Here is a 14547-nt window from a genome sequence, read left to right on the forward strand (position 1 = left end):
TTCCTTACAATTATTAATCACATTTCAATAATTCATTAGCTCTATATTTTTTAGATTGCTTAATTCATTGAGCAAATCCACAGTTTAGGTACCACCTCGAAGGGAGGGGCTGGGGGAGGTGCAGAACGAAGCAATTAAATTTAGAATTGTAAACCAGAGTTAGTAGCACAGTGGCACAAAAGATTGTCAGTGAAAACGGTAGGAATGGGTACAGTTATCGGCCTTACAAGTGCAGTATTGCCGGCTACAAGGGAGGGACTGTGACTCAGGAGTCTACTTTCTTGTTAATTAAAATCGAGCAGCAGGTCAGCAGCCCGTCCACCTTTTCCAGTTCAGAATGGCTCACGGGGATCAGCATATGGTCCTTCAGCTTTTCATAAACCTGCAGGAGGAATCAAGGAAAAGTAGAGAAGAAGGCTTATGTTTCTGCCTCTGTCTTCCATGGCCCCCAGGCCCACCCCCTCCACCTGGGATGGAGGATTCATTTAGCTTGTAAGTTTAGGCTTTTCACCCATTGAACCCCAAGATATGCATGGAACCAAGACCACACACATGCCTACAGTGATACCCAGAGAGCTAGCAGCATTGGTTAACCACTAGCTCTATGCTCAAACCTCAAAGCCAAAGATGTGTCAGAAATGTGGTTGTTACTAGAAAGGCCTTTACTCTGCCCTTGTCATTGCTAGATTAAGTGATATATGAAAGTTGGTGGACGTGCTTACAGGCTGAGTATGACTCTCTCTCCACGCTTCAAAACCCTCTCAGCCATAATGTTCCTTTCCTAAATAAGACCATTGGAAAAACTTGACAAAGTACAATTTAAGTGAAGGATTTCAGGTCAAACTGCTTTTAAATTACAGGTGTGTGAATTTTAGAGCATCTTTTGACACGAGTAGAAAGAAAGCATGTGTCAAACCTTCAAATTAACAGTCCACAGATTTTTTTCTCTGATGATAAAACAAAGAACATTTAAAAAAAAAAAGTCAAAATCACTTGAAAATACACTGCCTAAAAACAATCTACCATGCTTCTGTAGGATGTACTTTGGTATAGGGGTTAATTAAGAGTGCTGGAACCACACTGAGTTGGGTTCCAGCCCCAGTTCCGCCATGTTACTGCTCCAAGTGTAATTTCAGTCAAGTGGCATCCCCTCGGGATTATTCCTCTGTAAAATTGGAGTAATAATAGCACCCTCACAGGGCTGCTGTAAGGAATGAATAAGATAGTGCATACAGCGTGCCTGGCACAGTGCCTGGCACAGGGGAAGCACTCGATAAACATGATGTTACTGTTTTTGGTGGTAGACCCAGGGCTGAATTCAGAAGCAGTTAATGATCATCTCGTTATCGGATGACTGATGTGGCTGAAGGGGTATGAATGATCCAGAGCTGTGTTTCTCCAAGTGAGTTCAGTGACCAGGGTGCTTACTGATTCTGCAGATTCTAGGGTGGGGGGTCTAGGAACCTGTCTTTTTAACAACCCTGATGCACATTAAATTGTGAGACCCACTATTCATCTGAGAGCTGGTTAAGCCCCAGTCCAGGGGGTCAGGGGTCCTATATTTTCCTCAGGTTCACACTTTCAGCCATGGAAAAAGAAAAAAAATTATCTATTTATCCTCTTCCCCTGTTCTCTTTTTTTTTTTTTTTTTTTTTTTTGCGGTACGCCGGCCTCTCCCTGTTGTGGCCTCTCCCGTTGCGGAGCACAGGCTCCAGACGCGCAGGCTCAGCGGCCATGGCTCACGGGCCCAGCCGCTCCGCGGCATGTGGGATCTTCCTGGACCGGGGCACGAACCCGCGTCCCCTGCATCGGCAGGAGGACTCTCAACCACTGCGCCACCAGGGAAGCCCCCTTTGCTCTCTTTTTAATCTGCTGAGGGGGATCCTGACTATGAGGATAAGCCTAGTTGCATATTTAAAAGGAAGCATAAACTATTTTCTAAAAGTTTTTAAGATTAAAAAAAAGAGAGAGAGATCAGTGGTTACTAAGACTCTTCTGTAATGCTTACTATAAGTATCTTGCTACTCTGGACAGAGATGAACATACTGAAATGCCTAAAAAAGATATGAACACTTGAAGGATCTATGGACCAACACCCTTAATCTGCTTGGTATGATAAATTGAAATTACCAAAGTATACAGATGAGACTGGCAGAGTGCCCTGAAAGACTGGGAAGATTTTCTTAGACCAGGAAAGAATTCCTATATGGAGGGGGCAATTCCCTGGTTGAAACATAAATGCAGAGCTACTTGGAGGGACCAGTTGGCTGGTTCCAAGTGTGCTATGTTTATATTTCTTCTTGTTCTATCCTTTCAGGCCTTTGTTGCCTAGGATGTGTAGCCCCTGCTTTTTTGCAGCCCTGAAAATGAGCACCCTTCTCTTTGGGTCATTCCTACTTCTCTGACTGAAGAAACAAATGACCCTCTGATGAGGGGCAGCTTAGATTTGTCAGAAAACAATGATGCAGTTGGCCATCTAATTGTAGGTCTCTATGCTTAATGAGCATGTCAGTGTCAGGAAGTACATTTAATCAGAGCTGGAGCACAGACTTGGGAGATCCCAATACTCATTTGAAAAGGTCTGAATGCCAGGCATGATCATCTCAATTTCTATGCATGCATTAGTGACCAATGACACTAACGAGAAGAGCGAGTTAAATAAACTTTCCTTGGGCCGTAAATTATGTTATCCTTGTAAATTTTGGAGATTAGTCCTTTGTCAGTTGCTTCATTTGCAAATATTTTCTCCCATTCTGAGGGGTGAGATAGGGAGGGTGGGAGGGAGGGAGACGCAAGAGGGAAGAGATATGGGAACATATGTATATGTATAACTGATTCACTTTGTTATAAAGCAGAAACTAACACACCATTGTAAAGCAATTATACTCCAATAAAGATGTTAAAAAAATTATATAAAAATAAATAAATAAATTATGTTATCCTTTTGGCTTTCCTAATGATGTGTATAGGGGAAAAGGAAGCCCTGTTATTTGTCACTCTATTGTGAAAAAAATCCCTAGGCAGGAAGGCTGCAAAGGGAGGCCTATTCAGCTGCTGTGGCAGGAAGGACTTTTTTTTTTTTTTTTTACCTTTGCACTTTCTGGATACTCTTCTGGGGTTCGGTGCAGCAAGACGTGGCCTTTATTGGGGATATTTAGATATAAGCAGTTTGCGGCCATGTCATCAGGCACAGTGAGTTTGTCGTAGCGGTGGTCACTCATCTGTTGCATGATCTATAATGAGAAACAAAGCAGGCCTAAGCAGAGCGTCTCCTACACTTGCCAACAGAAGGAGGGCAGTGTGGTGGGATAAAAGCTTGCAATCCATACCTAAGAATGTTCCTCTGTGTTGAAGTTCCCGTCTATTACCTCTAGACACTTGGAACCAGAAGAGGAAAACTGGATGTAGCTACGATTCTTTGGAAGAATTGTAAGGGTTCTTCTTGTTCTTTTAAAAGTATGTGTTTGTCTCTAAGTTTTAAAGGGTTTAAAACGATTATTTTTTCATAAGATCTATCAGAAAGACACATAGACAAAAGGCCCAGCTGGGGTTTTGATGATATCCTCAGCTGAGTAAGCAGGGCTGCTCTGGTCTATAGGGAAAAAGGATCATAGCAGTAATCAGAATGGTCAGTAGCAGTAATCAGAATGGTCAGTAGCAGTAATCAGAATGGTCAGTTAACTGATTTAGCAGTAACTACACACACACACACACACACACACACAATTTCCTCTTCTAGGTACACTTAAATTGAATTCACTTGTCTGTTAGCAGGTGCTGCCCTTAATAAAATGAACATAAAAATCCCTTGGGGAGAATATTAAAATCATATTCCAAGGCCTTGCCCCCAGGGATTCTGGTTTGGCAGGTTTGAGGTGAAGCATAGTAATTTGTATTCTGAAGCCCTCCAGGTAATTCTGAGGCAGATGGTCCCTGGACCACACTTGGAGAAAAACTGACTTAGCAGGTCCATTCATCAAATGAAGGGTTTATTAGTACCTTAGTATAAAATAACTTAAAAATAAGACAAAAATGAATTCTGCAAAGAACTTAAAATATTGATATCTCATCTTCAGCCCCTCAACAAATTAAAGCAAAAATGCAAAGAACAACATTCCCCACTCCCCTGCACCCCTCCCCCATGCCAAAAATATCCAAACATTAAAAACAAAAACAAGTATGATTTTGGGCTTACTCATGTAGACTCTTTCCATTCTTTATCATTAACTATATGTTTTAAGGAATCTGCCAAAATGTCATGCCATGGAGGTACAAGAAGATTTTTCACTGTCTGGTTCTAATCTATCTTTCCAGCTAGGTCTTCCTTTACTCCTCAAGATTTGTGTGGAAATGGGCCTCATATTATAGGATCCCAGAGTTAGGTCTCTTGTCTACTAAGTCATGGAGGCACTGGACAGTAAGATTTATGGTGTGGAAGAGCAGAAGAGACTCCACGCTCCCTGCAGAAACTTCACTCCCAAGAGGATGTGAAGAGTACAGATGGTAAGGCCTTCTTGACTCACCAATCAGGTAATCCATTCTCTTCTCCAAGTGGGGAATATGTCAAGAGCAGACAGAAACCAGGAATAATATGATAATGGAATATCCTTCACATAGAAGGAAACATCAGGAGTGGGGATGAGAGTAAGCACTATATCAAAGGCTCAGAGACACAAAGATAAACAGACATAAATCCAGTTTTTGAAGAGATCACAGCCTAATGGAGGAGACTGTCAGACAAATAGACAATTATATTACAATAAGAACAGGCAGAGCACCATGCTAAACATTTTACATTTATTACTGAATCCCCAAATTCCCATTTTACAGATGAAGAAATTGGACTGAAAGAGGTCAAATAACTTGCTCAAGGTCATAAAGGTAGATTTAAACCCAGATCTGTGCAACTCAAAATTTTATTTATTAATCATCTCACTTTGCTCTTGCTTGACTTCCAGAGCTGCAGCAAAATCTCTCTCCTACAAACTACCATATCATCTACTTTTTCACACTTATTTGGTCCTTTAAATTTATGGTCAAAATTAATCATGGTACCATTCATTCTCTTTTTGTGTGTAATCCTGTTATGACATGGTACAGTTTTGGTACAGTTTTGACTTGACTGGACATCTCTTTCGTACTTTTAAATTTAAATTGTTCCCTGAGGGGATAGGCCCATAGGGTGGATCACCCATGGGTAGGGTGGGTTCTTCCTTAGAGTCCAGCCTGAGAAACCTTATATCTATTCAAGGACATGGACAATTTAGAACTATTATAAGCAAATTAACAACATATTCAATTTAGCCTTCTTATAAAATGGATGTGCCCAAAAATAATATGAAGAGGCTTGTTTAAGAGAAAAAAAATCCAGACCCAAGTAGCTCTCCTCTATTATGAATTGCTATTTAATTATATCCTAGGCAGACTTTCTTTTGGCTGCTTTCAAAAAAAAAATAATAGTAGCTTCCCTTTATTATTGTGTAGGAGGGGACACATTAAGACAGTGAACTCTGGAAAAAGACCTGGGTTTAAGTCTCTGCTGTATCCTTTGTGAGCTATAGAAATTCAAGTTTTTTGACTTCTTAGTTTCCTCATCTATAAAGTTGGGATAATAATAGTCTTTGACATACTTATTGTGAAAGATAAGTAAAGATAATGAATATAATTAGGCGCTGTACTAAGCCCTTAATTAGCTACTAGCATTTTATGACAGCATGACCAGACAAACAAGGTTCAGGTTTCCAGTCTGCAGTCCCATCTACTGTTCTGGCAAGCTTTGCCCTTTAACCTCACACTTAAGATAGCCTGTTCTGAGGTAAAGAAATCACCTATGGCTCTTAGTACAAGATGGGTTGAAAGAGAAAGAAGCATAGCAAGTCCACACCTCATAAGCCTTGACTATAACTTCAATGGTCCCATGAGCAGCCCAGCAAATTCCCCACCTCAGTCTGACTCATGCATGTCCGGTGGTGACTATGAAGCAGAAACATGGAATGTTATACATTCCAGAGGAAGTGTTATCAAGGATGCTATCACTGCTGACTTTTTGTTTATCAGTGAAGGAACAAACTAGAATCTCCAAGGTTGCAGAGAAACCTACCTCAGAAAGTGCCCATTTTCTCTGGAATAATGGAGACTGAATCCTTCTTTTCCTGGTGTGCTTTATTTACCTGGCCTTCAGCTCTCTCCATGTTCCCTCCAATCTCCCCACATCCTAGCTTGAACAATATCACTCCCCTCCCATGTGCTTGATTTGTTGTTCTCCAGTTGATGGTATTTATGTGAAATTCTAATTGCTGTTTTTCCTCACTCTTTAATGTTCCTCTCTCTTCCGGGCCTTATATTTATAATTTATAACTTCTGGTGGGAACATTCCTAAAATTACTTACATAAGGTCAGTACCCAACCTAGCACCGTTTGAGGATAGTTTCATTCTTTTCATCACTGTGAGGAAAGGAGTTATAATATTCTTAGAACGGAAATAATTTAATGCTGGGAATACATAAAGTAATTCACTCATAAATTCTATTGAGAGATACTCTTAAAATAAATGTCTTGGGCTTCCCTGGTGGCGCAGTGGTTGAGAGTCCGCCTGCGGATGCAGGGGACACGGGTTCGTGCCCCGGTCTGGGAAGATCCCACATGCCGCGGAGCGGCTGGCCCCGTGAGCCATGGCCGCTGAGCCTGCGCGTCCGGAGCCTGTGCTCCGCAACGGGAGAGGCCACAACAGCGAGCATACCGCAAAAAAAAAAAAAAAAAAAAAAAAAAAAATGTCTTAACAAAACCACCAAAGCCACCTTAGGAGAAGCTTTTCAAATAATTTATCAAAACTACATGGTTATCATTTTAAGACAGGTTAAAATCTGTGCCAAAAGAAATGACTTTTAATACTAGAACAGACCCTGTTTGGAGCAGTGAATGGCTCTGCTTAACTGTGGAAAGAAAAATACAAAAGCTCTGTCAGGCGTAGTCTTTCTAAACTAAAAGGATTTAGGAAGTGGTAACTATAGATAATAAACAAAAAATACATCTTTTCCATGAAAAAGCTAAAGGTGTTTATTCTGAACACAAAGGGTTTCTCTCTTTTGGGACAAAGAACAGGTTTTTCTTTTCCTGTTAGTGATTGTTTTTCTTTCTCTTATATGTTGTTATTGTCTGAATAAGACAGCTTGCATTTATTTATGGCTGGGTTCAGAAGACGCATGTATATACACAATGCAGGGCGCTTGCCATCCAGAGGGGAATACACAGAAAATGGTTCAGGAGACTGTGTCTCTCTAGCATCTCTCCCCTGTGGTGTTGGAATGGCACTGCGAGGATGTGAGGATGTGCTCCCCGCCCGTCTGGCAGGGCATCATCTCAAAGAGCTCAGGCTCCCAAGGACAGAGCCAGCGTGAGGCGGAGGAACAGGGTCTGCTTCCGCTTTGTGGATGCACAGAAGCCTTTGTTAAAAGATGAGTATCATTTCAAATATTCCGAGAATGTGGCTGCTAGGCTGTTTAGTTCCATGTCCCAACATTTTTTCCTAAAAAGGGGTGGAGGCGGTGTATTGCTCCAGAGTTGTGTGTAAAGTGTTCTTTTAACACCGGGGGCTATACTTCCTGCTTCTGGCTGAGCTGGGAGCCAGCATGGAAAGGAGAAAACCGCTAATCCGTCCCCACGCCACAAGTTCCCGAGAGGCCCCGGACTCCGGGTAACACGCAGCAGTTCTACAGGGCTTTGGGGGAGTATCTGAGAGGTTAAGTCGCTGCTCTAAATGTCTTTTCTGATTTCTTCCATTTCCTGAAGGAGTTATTCCACTTTGTGTAAAAGAGAGTAATTATTGAATATCATCAGGACTGGATACAATTGGTGTTCCGTTCAATTCAACTGTCCTCTTGGAGCGCCCCCTTCAGGCCGGGCGCGATGGCAGTGGGAGGTGGGAACGGGAAAGAGATGCAAAGGTAACTTGGTCACGGATTCTGCCTTCAGGAGATGATAATCTATAATTTAAGGTAGGTCAAGGGTAAACTAGCAGTAAAAAGAAAGTCAGCCTCACTCCTGACAGAGGCATCTCTTTAACGAAGAAGGCACGCAGCCGTGAGAGGAAACGGCTCTGAGTATCATCTTGGCCACGTTGTGGTGGTCTGTTACACAGCTGCTGGATTGGAGGAACCGGCCTTGCTCCCCAGAGGGGAGCTGTCACAAAACAGAGTGGGAAATGTCTGGCTTCCAGCCCAAGATAATTTGCATGGCTAGTTGCATTAACAACCAGGCATTTCTGGCAGTTTCCAACATTTCTGGGAATTTTCTCATCCAAAAGTCTGGAAGGCAGTTTCATTCTCCCGCTTGTTACTCATGGTTTCTTTGTAGTACATCAATTATTCTGAAAAAATTCCCAGGCTATGTTGTTTCACAGAACAATGTAGGATGCATTGGTCAAATACCGAAGCAAAGTTATATAGAACGTATTTAAAGATGTTTAGGAAAAAGAGCACATTTTTGGCTTGCTCATAATTGATCTTCCTATGAAATATACATATGTATTCATCTCAGCATATCAAAATGGAGCCAACTCAATAAAGCAACTCATTATAGATTCTATTGAGATATACAATATATGATGCTCAAGCACAATTTTCATTGCTCCTGGATATCTAAAATTATTCATACATTTATTTATCCACCTATCCATCAACAGTTTATTGAGAGTCTGACAATACACCAGGCATCAAGTCCTTGAAGTCCTTTTAAGGCTGAGTCAAACAGCTATGAATAACATTCTAGAATTGATATCATGTTTTCTTTTCTTTTCTTTTTTTTTTTTTTTTTGCGGTATGCGGGCCTCTCACTGTTGTGGCCTCTCCCGTTGCGGAGCACAGGCTCCGGACGCGCAGGCTCAGCGGCCATGGCGCATGGGCCCAGCTGCTCCGCGGCATGTGGGATCTTCCCGGACTGGGGCACGAACCCGTGTCCCTTGCATCGGCAGGCGAACTCTCAACCACTGCGCCACCAGGGAAGCCCTGTTTTCATTTTTTAATGGTTTTTCCATGGATCAGCTCAAAATGAACATAACCTGAGAGAGGTTGTCTTTTAAACAACCTCTCTGAATTGATGGGCTGTGATCCTAAGAATGAGGTTACATGGTTCTTTTTAGTTAAATCTGGGCAAACTTTCAATGCCAAATATTCCCTTCCAAGCTAGCTGACATTTCCTCCACATATTATCTCATGTTTGGAGCTGCTGCTTTACTCAGATCATATGGCACACGTGAAAATGTAGAGGAAATAATTCTTCTACTATTCAAACTATAACCACAAGTCACATAAACCATTTCTGGAAGGAATTTTCAAACACAGTGGTTTCTGTGGAAGGCTGGGAAACCCCCCCCTACTCTTACAGGACCACTCTGAGCTCTGCGGAGGGCTGGGGAGCAGGGCATAGGCAGAAGGAACAAGGGGAGCTTCTATGGGTAGTCATAGCCCTGATTTAAGTTTTTGACTCAAGGAGTGGAGAGGAAAAAAATCAGACCAAAGTACTTCCAAAATGCAAAGTCTGGCATCCTACCTTCCCTTCTTACCCCTGCCATGCTTCTCTAAGACTAGTTCTGTAGCAGAAGCAAATCTCCCACAGTCTTATTCTTATGTCTTGAATAAGTACAGTAGACAGCTGCCTACTTCACTACTGAGGTCATGCCCTGGCTATGTTTCTTCAGTTACCTGCACCCTAAATTCAGCTCCTAAAATCTCATCATCAAAAATTAACTTCCTCGGGTATTGGGAGCTGGGTGCTCTTTCAGTTTCCCCTGGGTCATTCAATAGCAAGAAAGAATTGGAATGTTTATTGAGCTATCTTCTCTTTATTGATGGTTTATCTATCTTCACTTATTTCTTTCTTTAACAATTCATTTTACAGACAAGAAAGCCAAGGTTCAGATAATTCAGTAATTTTTCCAAGGTCACGCATTAAGACAGAAATCCAGGATTCAGGTCCAGGTGAGTCAGCCTCCAAATGCCCACCTTTTTCCTGTCACACCAATCTACCACCTTGCCAATAGCCCTTGAAAGATTAGACTCGGAGCTCACTAACTGACAGCCTGTGGGCTAATTTTTCTTGTAGATACAATTTATTTGACATGCACATATATTGAAAAGTTTGCATTTAAGTGCATTTTAGACAGAGGAGGTCTGGCCTCTGAAGTCATCCGAGTTTGCTACTAGACTACATAGGTTGGTTTCCAGAGTTAGCTACTCTATGTTTTAAGTAGATGAAGGAAGAGCAAAGCCTTTGGGAATGGAAAAAGACAGTGGGTGAAGAGGCATTATCACCTCTAGAGCAGTAGAGGGGTAAGCTCTAAGGTAAGAGATGAGAAACGGCCAAACACACACACTCTGCAATGATGCCCAGGACCAGCCCTGTTCACTCAGACCCCACCACTGGTGGGTTAATGCTTAGTCTCTGTATGAGCAAATAATTCCTTGGTTATCTCATCAGTAAGGCACACATTCAAACATTTTCCTTGCAATAATTGTAATTGTTTTGCTTTGAGACATTCAAAATCCTCTGCCCAGTCTGCTTGGCCATTTGTGAAAGGGTTGCCTGGGGGTTAGGAAAGAGTCTATGCACAGGAAAGAACATTCTTTTTTTTTTTTTTTCTGGAATAGTGTGAAGAAAATCATCATTGGGACTTTCAACTATATCGCTCTACCTAACTGTACTCTTAGCCTGGGCGCCAAAGAAAAAAGTCTTTAGCATATGTTTAGTGCCCTGAGATCTTCAGCTCCAGGCAATAATGTGCTGGTAAATATGGGGGGAAACATATGCATTATATACCTACAGAAGTTTATTATAAATTTTACTGATATAAAGGATGGGTAGCATCCTTTACAATTTATAAATAATAATAAAAATTTCAATACTGTTGACTATAAATTTCATATTGTCAATTGATTCTCACAGAATGCTTCTGTTGACTTTTGCAGAGCTTGTGCATTTGAGGCCAACCTAATAGTTGCAATTGACAAATCACTGTAGTTCCAACATGGCTGCTGGGTGATATTTTGTTGACACTAATGAGTAAGACAAATGAAACAATGAAGACATATATTGGAAATTTACTTGTTTGGCAATGATGCGAGGGACTTCTTTGCTGAAGTGCATAGTAGTTTTTGAATACTGGAAGAATATTTCCTCATTTTTCCCTCAATGTAATGGCTACACACATGACACATTTTTTTTTGTGTGTGTGTGGTACATGGGCCTCTCACTGTTGTGGCCTCTCCCGCTGCGGAGCACAGGCTCCGGACATGGAGGCTCAGCGGCCATGGCTCACGGGCCCAGCCACTCCACAGCACGTGGGAGCCTCCCGGACCGGGGCACAAACCCGTGTCCCCTGCATCGGCAGGCGGACCCTCAACCACTGCACCACCAGGGAAGTCCACATTTTTAAGTTTAATCTGCGTGACTAAAAATTTCCCCATCACTTTCTTATGTCTAGACAATCAATAAAATGATAAATCAAGTCCTGTTTTGTAGATTTGCTGATTTCTGTGGTGCAAACATTCTCACCATAGGCAATTTCAAGTTACCAAAGTGACATCTGAATATGGCATTGGGAAGGGATGTGCATGGGCACACTGTTACATGACATCACCATACACACATAAACAGATGTAAATAACTGTAAGAGCACAGCTAATGGTAAAATGTAGTAATATAATTAGGAAGGGATGAGTTTTAAATATTTATTACCTTTGTTTTTAATGAAATTTATTTAATCATAAGTTTATGTAATCTGATTTTTAATAATTGATGTGTTTAACAACGAGCTGTCAAAATTCCCCAAAATGTAACAATTGACCCTGGTAAGCTAGTAGAAGCTGGCTCCAGCAACCGCTGCCCTACACAGGGGACTTCATGGTTTTACAAGACTTGGTTTCTGAATTTCAGCAGAAGTTGGCTTTTCATAGAAAGTTACCTTAAGTCACTCTCTACCTTCTTTGTTAGTACCAAGGATAACTTTAGTTTTAAAACTTGGCTCATGTAACTCTTGGTTTCTCATGGGCAAACAATATTTGGGGGTTAGCCTTCAATAAGCTTATGAAAAACACTGATGGTATAAGTTATCATGAATACTTAAAAGGAAGGAGAGCAAATTGGATTTGCTAAATAGGAGCCTAAATTCAATGAAGTTCTCAAACATATAAGAGAAGATGACTGACTGGAAGCTTAAAGTCTGAATGTCCTACGTGTAAAGGGGAAATGAGAATTCATGGTTTGCATTCTTAAACTTGGCTCCAGTTTAAATTATTGTTTCTCCTTTTACATCCCTTTCATTTCCAGTTATGTTATTTTGCTATGCTTCATGCATCTTTGAAAGCCACTTTTACAAAATGAGGGGCGGTATGATTACATAATTTCGAACAGTTCCTCTAAAAACATGTTTTGAAATTATAAACCAAAATACAAATTATAAACAATACAAAACAGAAATTTCTTGTACAAGATTCAAATATGAAAAATTAAAAGTTCTATTGGACTTAACACAACTGTATACATTTTTCAAAGCTCACTGAATTGCACATTTAAAGCTTGTGAATTTTATTGTATGGAAATTATATTTCAATAAAGCTGATTTATAAAAAAAGATGAAGTCCTGTTTCTCCCCATCTATCCCATCTTTCTCTTTTCTCTTCTCCCTTTCCCTATGGGAAACCACTATTAAGTTTGATGTGAGTCCTTCAGATCATTTTTTACACATACACATACTTAAAACAAAACCTGTTTATCTCCCACTGAACTTGTCAGTGAAAGAGCCTGAACATCTCAATTTCTAGGGGTCCCAGAGTCCACTTCTCTCAAAGTCTGGTAACAAAAGCCTCTGCAGGTTTTGTACTCGTGAAGGCAATTTCTGTGATTGTCTTACAGTTATGACATTTTTGCCCATAAGTAGTTCCAATGCCTGTAAATAATGTTACACAAAAACTGAATAAATATTGGGATTTTATATAGCTATTTAATTCCCTCCTACTGAAGAACACTCTTGCTGTCATGAGCTACTTGACCTTCAGGAGTCACTGCTGTCGCTAAATGCATCAGGGAATAAAAGCACCTTAACTGTGATATGCTCAGAAACTGAAATTTCTGTGAAACAGGGGTGACAAATCTCATTCACGTTTTAGGATGGGTTTTCTTAACCTCAGCACTATTGACATTTTGGGCTGGATAATTCTTTGTTGTGAGGACTGTCCCGTGTATTGTAGGATATTTAGCAGCATACCTGGCTTCTACCCAATACATGCCAGGAGCATCCACTTCCCCGCCCCCCACATTATGACAAAAATATCTCCAGATATTGTTGGATGCTCGCCTGGGCGGGAGGGAGGGGCAAATTTGTCTCTGGTTGAGAACCACTGTTTTTAGGAGAAAGCTATCAAATCTATTCATATTTTAAAAGAAGAGCAGATACTTATGGGAGACAGCAGGAAAAACAACCAGAAAAAGAAAGAGAAGGAAATCTAACTTCCAAATAAGTATACCATTTACTCTTCTATTCTTCCTCTGAGTTAATAAGATCCCTGATAAGAAATGGATTGGTATTTAAGAAAAACACTGTTGTCCCCACATATCCTGTACAAGAAACCCAAATCCCCTGTAAATGACAACCAAACCATGGCTGATGAAGAAAGCAGCCGTCCTCACCTCACCTACTCTTGTGTGGGGAGTTACCTGGGCTCTCTGCATTTCAGGTTTTACGTTTCTGAAATGGGGAGGATAAATCGTGGTTTCCTTCTGATTTGGCCTTTGTTAGTGTCAGACAGTGAATGCTGATAAGGTACTCTGAGAACTTGGGAAAGTGATGTCATTTTATCAAGCCCACTTCTCTTTTACAGAGGTTTGGAGAGATAAAAAATTAAGTGACTTACCTCAAATCACGCAAAGGTAGTGAACTGCAAAGCTAGGACTAGATCCTGGATTTCACGACTCGGTCCAGGCCTTTTCTAGTGATCTTGGTTTGGTGGAGAGAATTTAAGTGGGACATGGGGCTTCCCTGGTGGCTCAGTGGTTGAGAATCCACCTGCCAATGCAGGGGACACGGGTTCGAGCCCTGGTCTGGGAAGATCCCACATGCCGCGGAGCAACTAAGCCCGTGTGCCACAACTACTCAGCCTGCGCTCTAGAGCCCATGAGCCACAACTACTGAGCCCGTGTGCCACAACTACTGAAGCTCACAAGCCACAACTACTGAGCCCATGTGCCACAACTGCTGAAGCCCGTGAGCCACAACTACTGAGCCTGTGAGCCACAACTACTGAAGCCTGCCTGCCTAGAGCCCGTGCTCTGCAACAAGAGAAGCCACCGCAATGAGAAGCCCGCTCACCGCAATGAAGAGTAGACCCCGCTCGCCTCAACTAGAGGAAGCCTGCGTGCAGCAATGAAGACCCAACGCAGCCAAAAATAAATAAAATAAATTAAGAAAAAAAAAATTTAAGTGGGACAAAGAGGAACCATATCAACCCCTCCTCCACTCCCAAGTTAAGGAGTCTCTCTTCCCTTCAAGATCTATTC

General features: G+C 41.5%; 1 protein-coding gene across 1 annotated transcript in view; it reads right to left on the minus strand.

The window, feature by feature from the left end:
- Positions 1-265: 265 nt before the first annotated feature.
- DDAH1 (dimethylarginine dimethylaminohydrolase 1) overlaps positions 266-14547 on the minus strand; it is a gene marked incomplete at its 3' end in the record, with an annotated part of 149777 nt that continues 135495 nt past the window's right edge. The window contains exons 5-6 of the mRNA XM_079697919.1: positions 3090-3233; positions 266-382 (exon numbers count right to left, since the gene is read on the minus strand). Coding sequence (XP_079554045.1) covers positions 266-382; positions 3090-3233 — 261 coding nt within the window. The remainder of the gene's footprint in view (positions 383-3089; positions 3234-14547) is intronic.

The sequence above is a fragment of the Hyperoodon ampullatus genome (assembly GCF_949752795.1).
Source record: "Hyperoodon ampullatus genome assembly, chromosome: 2".
Taxonomy (NCBI): Eukaryota; Metazoa; Chordata; class Mammalia; order Artiodactyla; family Ziphiidae; genus Hyperoodon; species Hyperoodon ampullatus.